At 34.8% G+C, this 11631-nt stretch overlaps 1 protein-coding gene across 1 annotated transcript; it reads left to right on the top strand.

Moving 5' to 3' along the window:
• The first annotated feature begins 6686 nt into the window (after positions 1-6686).
• LOC125062017 (homeobox protein ceh-13-like) lies at positions 6687-7612 on the top strand. The gene has a single exon (XM_047667632.1). The coding sequence runs from the start codon at positions 6690-6692 to the stop codon at positions 7566-7568; it is 879 nt and encodes a 292-aa protein (XP_047523588.1). The 5' UTR covers positions 6687-6689; the 3' UTR covers positions 7569-7612.
• Positions 7613-11631: the final 4019 nt, after the last annotated feature.

Genomic DNA, 11631 nt, shown 5'->3' with positions numbered 1-11631 from the left:
TGAAAGCCATGTTCTGGCAAAATTATATGTAAAATATTTTATTTTTTTGTCATAATTTGCAGTTGAAATCTGACCATTGCGATGATAATTATTATCGATATTAGAATTATACAAATGCTCCATACATTAAGCTACTTCACGTCGACTCCAACAAACGTGCCAATTTAGCTAGTTATTAGCTATTTTGGGAAGTGATTCTGCAGCAAATCTTGAACCCCTCACGAGTTGCTGGTTAGCACAACCAGTGGATGAAGCATTAATCAAAAGCAAATATGTTGGATGACTCGCATTTGCCGAGTGTGCGAAACGAATTGTGTTTTGGCGTGACATGTCTGGAATTTAATTTTCTTTGCCCCTCTGTAAAAAAGTTTTTAATCAATGTTCCACTTTTATTACAGGGTAATGTGATATAGACTCGCTATGCATGCGGTAATTTAAGTCTATATTACTATTAACTAATAAATAGACAAATCTAAAAATGTTATTATTAAAAGAAAGCATATACTGGCATTAATCTGAATTTGTAGTGCAATGGTCTGGTATAAATTAACGAACAGAGATTTCAAATCATACCTAATTTAACAAGCAACGTTCCATTCCTGCGTACATAAGGAAGTCTCTGCAACAAATCTCTATTAAGGAGCAATGTATTGTTAAGTTCTAATCAATCATTTTATATCATTAACCAATATAACGGATGTCAAAAGCACCTAATGGTATCGACATGATATCGGACACGTGTCGAACTTCCAATGGGTAGAGTAACCCTTTCATTATTGAGTTGGGATGTTCTACTAAATTAAGTAAATAAGAAGAATTATCAAACTCGTAATATTCGACTAACGAACGAAAATTTAAACTATAAACATCGAAAATATCTTATAAATTACAACTCAAAGTTGCCATCCATGTCTGTCGACTCTAAAAAGTTTGTGTCACCAAGAAGTTTTCTTATCTATTATTATTGTTTGGAAGTGTGTCATTTCTAAAGTCGAAAACATATATTTTTACTAATCTGTGCCTAGATTTGACGCCGTTTAGTACCATTCAATGTAGTTGGTACAACGAATAACAAATTTACTGAGGCATAGATGATCGGCTAATATGTCATAACCTCATTCCCAAACGATTATTATTAACCATTGAAAACACAAATAGCAATCCTTTATTAGCTATAATATATTATGCTAACTACTTGAGCTCATTATGCATAAAACCGATCATTTCGTACTTGAGATATTCAAAAACAGTCAATAAATAAGCTGGGGTCTAAACAATAACCTTTAGAGTGAATGGAAACAATAACTGAACGACTGAATGAACAAAACAGTGAACGATTGAAATACCGCTAAATGTCACAAACGCAATTGTCAAGCGTTGCTTGTGTTGCACAAAGCCAAATACAGTTTGTGATTCGATTATGGTAAGGGTGCGATGTAGTACAGGGGACAAGCTAAACGATTTTAGAAATAAAATTGTAGAGTTCCTGTTAATTATATTTGCGACTAACCAACGGGCATTATATTGTAGTCTTTTGTGAATTTAATTATCAAAGAAGTAATATATAGTAATAGTTGTAAATGTTTTAGAATAGTTCGGACTCACTCATAAATTGACAATACAAAATTTTTAGCAAACGCTACCTCATATAATTTAGACCACGGATTGTCAACGATGTCAAACCAGTAAGCACACTTGATGTCAAGGCATTGATTGGTCCTGGGAAACTCTGGGAACTAGAGTCCTCTTGAACTTTGAGGAATTCGTTGCGAGCCATTGCGCCGGACTTTGTTTACTTACTGCAAATCTTAGGCAAACTTACTATTCATAAGTCAATACAACCAAATTGCTATGTCTTTATTTTGTTCATCATCAATATCAGCCTTTTTTTTGGTCCATTTCTGAACGTAGGCCTCCTCTATCCTCCAGTACGCCCTGCAGTAGCCTCTCTGCATCCTCTAGGAGCCAACCTCCTTGACGATATCATCAGTCCACCTATTCGGTGGACGGCCACGCGGTCTTTTGTTCAGGCGAGGTCTCCATTCAAGGAGCCTACGGGTCCATCGTTTCTTGTCCATGCGCGCTATGTGGCCTGCCATCCGCCACCTAGACGTTGCGACATTTTGTTAATCAATAAAGAATTATGTAGTCATCGTAAATCAAACCTAATTTTAAACCTTGAAATCATAACAAGAATTTGTGATTTTAAAAGAAAACTTTTCGACATTATTTACCGTAATCCTTATTATTTTTAATATCTCATCTGTGCCTTTAGGCATTAGGTTTATCATAGTTTACTATGATAAACTCAAAAAGGTAATACATACAATCCCAAATACACAAGTAAGTGTATACGCCGTAAAGTTAATATGTTGAATTTAAATTACTTTTCCATCAAATTTACGCACGTGGCGAATGGCCGAGGGTTTGCCGATGTTATTACAACCCTTTATACAGCTTAATTTGATACAGCATACGTTTTGAGTGCCAATTCAAAGCACTTAGTTTTACAATTAGATTATTTGGACTTAAAACAAAAGCTTAGTTAATACTCATGAGAGTTTGGATTAGCCTAATTGTTTTACGAGATAGAAGGGTCCGTTTACTTTAGGTATTTATTTCTTAATTGTCTATGAGTGTTATATTTTTTATAAAGTCAGTTCAGAATATAGAAGAAATTGTCGGTTATAGGAGTATTTACTATATGATTTTTATTAATTATAGTTCGAGTCGTGGTGAGCGATTTTATGTCGTTTAATTAATGTTTTGTGTTTACGTAATCAAGTATTATTGACAAACGCTTAATTACAATCATCCTACTCCCTATTTTGTTCTTTACGTTACTAAGCTTCTCTATATTTCAATATCCGGTACAAATACCTTCAATATCGAATAAAGGGCCAGAGTATTCACAAAACCCAAACAGCTTAGCTTAATCCAATTACAGGCACAAGTCAATTGAACTAAAATACATCGGTAATCTGATACTCGTAAACAAAACACAAAGAATAGCCAAGTCTCATTCATACCGTAGCAAAACCTTCAATGAACGTAAGAGCCATGAATGAAGACCCGCAGAGATGCTCAGACACCTCGGCGACATTCACAATATTCCGGGAAGTGTTGGTCAGCCATTATTCGTAGTGCAGGTGGTTATTAAATAGCCTTTTCGGACTCATTTCCGCTCGTCTTTTGTTTGGTGATTGACTTTTTGCTTCGAATGTGATACGTTTTAAGTGTATAAAAGATAGGTGTTTAATGAAACAAGGTGTTTTGGTGCGGTTGTTGCCAAGCCATGACGGGTTGACGACAAGAATTCAAAATATTATTAATAGGGAATGATATTAAAAAATCTATATAATCTATATGATTATAGACATGTGTTTTTCAACTCTTTTTGGATTTCTTTTAGAGATTAAAAATACAATTATTAACATTTTTCCTACTAAAGTATATGAATACCTCTGGATATTGCTTACTCCCCAAGTATCTATACACATTTCTACATGTGTTTCTTAAGGCACTTTTTACTGATTCTTTTCTTTCTTCGGTGATTTGAACATATACAGAGAAAAATCGGAATATAGAATAATTTGTAGAAATAAAATGTAATAATTTATATAGTACAATAAATAATAAAATCCGTTATTATTATATTAATCAGCACGTTTCACTGTCTATCACAATAAATCAAAGGTGAAATATCAATTCAAATTGTAATAGACATTTATATAGTAAAATTAGAATTATAAATATAATATTTGATAGAAATAGAGATCGACGTTATTATCAATTATTAAGATCCATTAGAAACAATTTTCGTGTAATAATTTAATAAGGCCAAATTACTCCATCAGGTACCAACAATACTCCCTTGGCACTGGTTTAATACAACCCCTTATCATCCTGTCCGATTCATTTGCGAGGGTGGATGAACAATAAGTCAAAATTCAGGTAAGGCTGGTGGACGACGAGTTACTAAAACGCTTTGTAGAATCTAGTGTAGAATATCTTACTTTAAGCCGTTACATATAGACCTTATAACCTATGCTTTCCGATTTTAAATAGTGTAAGGTTATATATTTTTTTATAGAACAAGGGTAAACGGGCAGGAGGCTCATCTGATGTTAACTGATAGCCCATGAACAAGAAAAGAGCGTACAAATTCATAAAAGGCCGCAACGCACTTGCGAGCCTTCTGGCAATGTGACTGTCCATGGACAGCGGTATCACTTAACATCAGATGATTAAATTTAAAAAAAACACACTCCCAATGCCAGAAGGCTAGCGAGTTTACAATACTTTTCATTTATACCATGGTATTAATATTCTATCTACTTAGTAAATCTCGGTAGAATTAATATTAGTTTTATAATATCCCGCAGACCCTATGACACACTCTCGATAACAACGTATTTATAATAAGCTACTGACGCTAAAACGTCGTTCATATCGATAATATTCATTTCCTTTATTAAATCTGCAGATATTTTAATTACTAACGTAACATATATTTTATTTGTCTACAATAAGTAACAAAATGTATGAAAAAAGCTCGTGTGTCGAACACCTTAAATGTATAAAATAAAGAGATGTTAGATAAACTAATGTTTACTTACCGTTGCACACTGTTTGCTCTCTCACATCGTGATTATATTTGGCTTCGGCGGATTTTTTAACAATGAATAGAACAATATTTTGCGAATGGTTGAGCTTCCTCATCCTATAGAGAGCTTTTCAAGTCAACAACTCTTTTCGGGTTTCTTTGAATTCAGAGATTAAAGATACAATTATTAACATTTATCCTTCTAAAGTATATGAATACTTCTGTATGGGCACACACATTTCTAAATGAGTTTCTTAAGGCAGTTTTTGCCGCGCACCACCACTACGTTGAAACAGCTGCCCGCTGAAGTATTTCCGAACCATTTCGACTAAGATTCCTTCCATGAAAAGAGCGTACCAATTTTTAAAAGGCCGGCAACGCACTGGCGAGCCTTCGAGCAATGTGTGTGTCCCTTTGCCTACTATCACTTTAAGACAAAAAGTATTTCGTTATTTTTTTTATATATAACTTTTAGTACAAACACACACACAAAATAATAATAATCAAAAAAGAAAAATAACAAAAAATTATGGAAATAATAAAAAAGGAATAAGGTACATTTTAAGTGTGTAATTTGTGTGTTGTGGTTGTAATTGGCCCTGGCTCAGCATTGTGCCAGGAATGCTGAGCCAGGTGGAACACGTCTGCTGCACGTACCTATATGGGCCGGTTTCATAGTGTCTTCCATATACCTACGAGAGTGTGTTCTTAGCTCATGAAGAAATAAAAACCAATGGGGTCATAACCGGGTCTTCACCGCATGATCTTATGTGTCTGTCATGTCCTAAAAGTTGATTCGAAATGTATAACAGCTTGCTATAGTAACGGTGTTGACAACTTCATTACGAATACAAACGAGATATAAAACTGGAACAATTTAACTCCCTTGTATCCCAGCCTCAAAGAAAGACCTAATAATAACCTTCAAAGGCCCATCATAAAGCACTTAAAATACAAAATGATCTGAAGAGTTACTCTAAATTGTATCTGACATGATAATAATGGTAACAATTATTTTATAAGCTCACAATACAAGCTTTAATATTTCATAAACCGGTCCAAATAAGGGCGCTTTGGGCGGGGCCAGAGTATACCCACCCTAGTACTTCTTTTACGAGTATCAAAATCACGTGAACAGCATACGGTCCATATTATAGAGTATTCATACCTAATTAATTTGCTTATGGGGGGAATAAAAAGTTTTGGTACTAGAATAATCTTTACTTTGCCAACTGTGAACACGTATATTATCAGTTTGGCCTAGTGGCTTCAGCATGAGACTTTCATCCTAAAGATCGTAGGTTCGATCCCCGACTGTGCACCAATGCCTTTCCTTCAATGTGCACATTTCACATTCGCTCGAACGGTAAAGGAAAACATCGTGATTAAACCGGCTTGCTTTAGACGCACGTAAGGCACGGGAGGCTGATCACCTCGATTGACAAATGATCATGAAACAGATCCAGAAATCTCAGGCCTAGACCTAAAAAAGGTTGTAGCGCCACTGATAGTATTGCAGTATTGGTGTAGTAATTGTATTTATTATTCTGTTTGTTACTTAGCATCTTTTTCAAGTACTTCCTAAACATGGTATACAGTTTACTGTACTGTACTGCATTCATGCAGAAATTATTTCTTACTCATAAACACCTCTCAATTACCATGCATATATTACATATAAGTCAATTACTAGCCATTATGTTAAAAACGTGTGAGTTTAAAGAAGGTCTTAACTACAAATAACATAATAGAATTATAAAATCATATTAACCAGTAAAACAGTAACCAAATTCATTTTAATGGGATTGATATTGGGGATGTTAACGTCCCATACAAAATTATTCATAGCTACTAAAATGCTTCATTCATAATACAATTTTTTCAACTATCATGGGGTACGGCTCACCGACAAAAGGGTGGGACGGGCCACATAATTGCCAAAACGCTTCGAGTGAGGCCTATTGTGTTTATTTACAATGGGGTGCACTAAGTGGGGGTAGTTTTTGTAATTGTTACTTTCCAGTGATCTCACCCTCCTTAATCAGTTGCAAAGCATACGTTGCATCGACCAGTACACAGCAAGATGTCGAGGTCGTTCTTAGTCGATACGTTAATCAGTGAGTCGAAAGACTGTAAGAAGACAGAAGTGACATCCTTACACAACTTCGGTCTTAACCAAATGGATCCGCGCCCTAAGTTCCTACCTTATCCATATCCGCTAAATAATTTACTTACTCTCGGCCTACATCAACAGCGAGCTCCGGATTTATTCAGGCCGTTTCTGGAGCATCTGAATTTTCGATACCCTCTTGTTCATCAATTACCGCGACAGCCAGACATTTACGAAACACATACACAAAGTGAACGATCGTTCGAAGGTTATGTGAAAACTGAAGAGGAACCCGTGAGTTATGTGAATAGAAGAAAGAAGTCAGTTTCTCCTTATCTCCACCATCCATACAAGGCAACAGCGACGTCACCTTCGAAGAGCCAGGGCCAAAGGTCTCCATCATTATCAAGTGAAAGTCGCAATGGAACCCCAAGCCCTCCACTCGCTCATCCCGAAGAACTGCTGCCTGGGTACTCTAAGGACTTGAAACGTGTGCCTTTAAAAGAAGATTCGAGCAAACGTATTCGAACTGCCTTCACAGGCACCCAGCTTCTTGAGTTGGAACGCGAGTTCTCAATGAATATGTACCTGTCTAGACTTAGGAGAATCGAAATTGCATCTAGATTGAAATTATCCGAGAAACAAGTGAAGATTTGGTTCCAGAACCGCCGAGTTAAGTTGAAGAAGGAAGAAAGTCCTCTAGCGAGTGACGGGAGAACTAAGAAATGCTGCTGTGCAAAATCTACCTGCTCTTCAAAGAACTCGAGCGAGATGTGTGACAATGAACAAATTGATGTTGTTAGTGATAACGATGCTAGTTTTGAGGCACAAAATTTGTCAAGGTATTCATGAGAGACATTTCTGATATTTTGGTAACGATAGATATAGGTAAAAACAGTAAACAATAATTATTCTGGTATTCGCTTTGTGAAGTTTACCTGGCCATTTCAAATAGTTTAGTTATAAGTAAATAATTTATGTCATATTTTGTAAATTGTAATAATTTATATTAGTTTACGATATAGGGGATGAGGGCATATTTTTATAAAAATCTACAGCTTGTTAGAAATAATAAATTTTATGATTGGTATGTTGGTATTTTTAATTGAATCACTGTGGACTAACTCACGGAATGTCATCAACAAACAAGGGACATCAAATCTCCTAGGGTACGACTATTCCAATTGAAAATCTAATTTGAAATTCCTGTTTTTCAATTGGTTTATTAAATGTTTTATATATTCTAATTAGTCTATCTTTATTGAGTACACATATACATTCCTAAGAAACATAAATAAGCAATATTTCCACATTACTTAAGCATTTTCCAAGTTTTCACTAATCAAGTATTACTTCTTAATCCAATTAACTAAAAGGCTTTATACATTTAACAGAGTGACTGATACTTGTAAATTTAATAAACAATAAAAATAAATTTAAAAGTTTGGTCCCTGGTTGCTATACTTCGAACGAACAATCGTTGAGCGAGTAAAGCACCAGCTCTGGTCATGGTCATCAGTTATATTACTGGTGCTAACATAAATCTTTAATTACGGCCCTTGCACTTTAACCCTATGACCCAAGAGTCTCTACTCCAAAGGAACAAAATCAAAGTTGGAGGAAAGGCTCCTATATTTCTTTCATCTACTATTATCCGCCTGCTCTGCAGCTGCGCCAGCTTTTATGCTTGTTCGGGGTAGGTGAGTCGGAGCTAACCTGTCGTTAAGTTAAAAAGTAGGATCCTAGACCAAAGCCCGTCCCATCCTCCAAGAGATCAAAGTCATCCCATCAGGCCACTTGTCATCGTCCGAATGCCGGTTGGTTCCAAAATGGCTGGAATATTGACGGAGGCAAGCGCAGCGTGGCTAAAAAACGACCTGCACTCTTTTCACTAGAGGCCATAGTGCCCAAGGCTACTTACTTCAATGCTACAGAGACACTTATGGCGAGTACATATGAGCGAAGGCTGATGGCAATTCCATGCGATTCTACGAGTCTTCAAACGGGTGACAGTATTTGACGTAAGTGTTAAGCCAATCATAATTAAGGATGTGGTTACTTCGACGTTAAACTGAAAATCCTCCACGAAAATCTATGTTAATTTATTGTAAATATATTCGGTTGTTCTGGTATATTCTGTAGCGGTAACTAAGAAAACAAACGAATTAATGAAGCATCATATTGCGAAGTATAAAACAAACAGGATAAGTTGGGAATTCAATATAAACTTTTGCATGATTAATTTCGATAGTTTGAAGCACTCCTGAATTATTAAACGCTTGCAGAGTTTCACTTTAATGTACTTTTGATTTACGATTTACTTCCCATTCGTTTGAAATAGTTTTATATATCCATGCATAAATAACATAAATAAAATAAATTCAAAATACTTTACATATACATTTTTTTTAAATTACACAGTGGGCATAAACCCTTTATAGGCATGTATCTTTTCCTGTGTTTTAGCAAGAAGATTGCCATCAAGAACAAACACAAGGGCGCCACTAACACGACCTTCAGAATGAAGAGGTCTTGGTTTCCTAAAGACCATATTATTGAGACAAAAAAAATCTTGTAAAATATCAATTACTCTTCCTAGTTTTGTCGTAGTATATTTTAATTCGAATCACGTGTAGAACATAATCGGAATTATTTTTCCTTGCTAATCTTTTGTATTTTCCGTAAAATGCACAGCATACATAAATGATAGGTAAATATGACTTCGTGATAAAACCAATTAGACACATTTCGGCTGGAATGGAAAGCGATTAGATTTTAGGTTTGACCTCAATTAGATAACTACCAAATGTGCATGAATTTGTGCAAACTGACGCAGCCACGATAATTACTCTGTTACACTGAACGCAATAACTCAAAATACAATTTCGTAACTAGCCAGCTTCATAAACTGCTACCTGCAATTTCGTTCGCGCGGAAATATCCATATTTATTCAAGTAATCTGCAATTATGATAAAATATTCAATATGTTATTCGTTGTAACTTAAATTATTAAATAGTTTTGCATTCATCCATTTTTGTACTAGGCGATGTTCGTGCTGCTTATTTTACATGAAAAAGAAAAACACGAATGCATATGGCACTTTGTGCAAAGCCGTAAATTCTTAATTTCTCCAGATCAAGGACAACAATAAGAGTCAGTCTCCAATGAGACTGATTTTATTGTTTGTGAAATCAAACCAAGAATTTTTATTGTCTTTTATTGACATAACTTTTGATAATAAAACAATTTTTTACCGGATTGAAGTTATGTATTTACAATTATTTTTCTTAGTTTTAAATTTAACCGACGTGTCGCCAAACTTTAAAGATTTTTTTGTTTTTTTGTTTGCTGAAATTAACCAATGTGAAAAGATAACATTATGCACTCATCAATTATTGAATTCATTAAAAAATAATTTAATAATAATAAGGACAAGCAACTAATAGACTGTCGTATTAAAATATATAAAAAATATGTTTTAATGTTTGCTTAACATGTTTCAGTTATACCTAAATAAACTATTTATAACTGTTTATGGCAAGGGAAGTAGGGCGTCCAGTACGTAAGTTTAAAGAATTAAATATTATGACACTATCTGGTCAATATATTCTTGAAGCCGTGTTGTTTGTCCAAAAAATATAAGCAATTTTCAAACAAATGGTAACTTTGACCAGTATAATACTCGAAACAGAACAAATCTAAGTATACGATTAACCAGGCTCCAGAAGATAAACCACTGCTTATATGGACATTGTATTCGTTTTTACAACAAACTCCCAAGCGAATATAGAGAATTATCACCGCATAAATTCAACTCTAAACCCAAGTTAAACGTAAATTAATCAATAAAGCTTTTAGACGAATATTTAAACGATCCTAATCCTTAGGATTGATATGTTCCAGTTCAAACAATTTGATTGACTCATAACTTGGCGATTAAAAAGAGTGGCGGAGAGTTTCTTGCCAGTTCTTCTTGCCTGCTCTACGACCTTGACTGGCGAACTTCTAGTTATTATAAATTTAGAATCAATTTAACATATTCTCTGTTGACGTTCATAAGTTAAGTTTTTTACCTATATGAATAAAAGTTAATTTGAGTTTGAGTATATTTTGTATCCAAAACATTTGCAAATCATTAAAACAGTGTTTAGAACTAATTAAGCAATTATATCCGCACCAATTAATTAACGAACGCACATATAATCCCCACAATATCCCACGAGAGAATATTTGCGAACTACCATCATCCGTCGAAAATCAAATAACGTAATTATTTGTTTAAAGCATTTATTATCTATGTGCCGCGTGCACCCATACAACACACCATGCATCAAAACATTCCTAACAATTAACTTCACCTTTATGCCCGTGACATAGAGTTAGTATTCCAGAGACTTCTGCTTTCGTATCCGCATCTATAACTTTGCTTAACCCTCGAACCCTGGCTTGCTCAGCCATAACATCGATACTTGATTTGCCGTCAGTAATATTAGTCATACCCTTATTACTTAGATGCTAAGGCTCATAATGGCGTTTCATATCAATTATCAGTATCCTCGTTAATATTGCAAAGTGATAATACGCCACGCGGCTTCATTGGTATCTATTTGATTTCGGAAACCATTTTGAATTTGTTTTTCATCAATTGCATCTTCTTTACGTTCGGCTTGTCATTGTGCGTCTGATTTATTTGCTCAAGTGATTTGGTCAGTGTGGGGTGGGAAATTGTTTATGTGCTAAATGGAACTGAACGCTTAAAATCTATCTGTCTAATGCAATTCTTAAATATTATACAATATATCTACTAAAAAATATTGATTTATGAGTCCTCACTCAAGGATCGTGTTTTTTTTTTATGTAACAAGAACCAAACTGGCAGAAGGTTCTTCTGATGTTTAGTCACATCGCTCCGC

This window comes from Pieris napi, chromosome 2 (assembly GCF_905475465.1).
Source record: "Pieris napi chromosome 2, ilPieNapi1.2, whole genome shotgun sequence".
Lineage (NCBI taxonomy): Eukaryota > Metazoa > Arthropoda > Insecta > Lepidoptera > Pieridae > Pieris > Pieris napi.
This window is presented reverse-complemented; position numbering and strand designations above follow the sequence as displayed.

What these genes read in the sequence shown, in the direction of transcription:
- LOC125062017 (XM_047667632.1), top strand. Translation starts at nt 6,690, where the DNA reads ATGTCGAGGTCGTTCTTAGTCGATACGTTAATCAGTGAGTCGAAAGAC.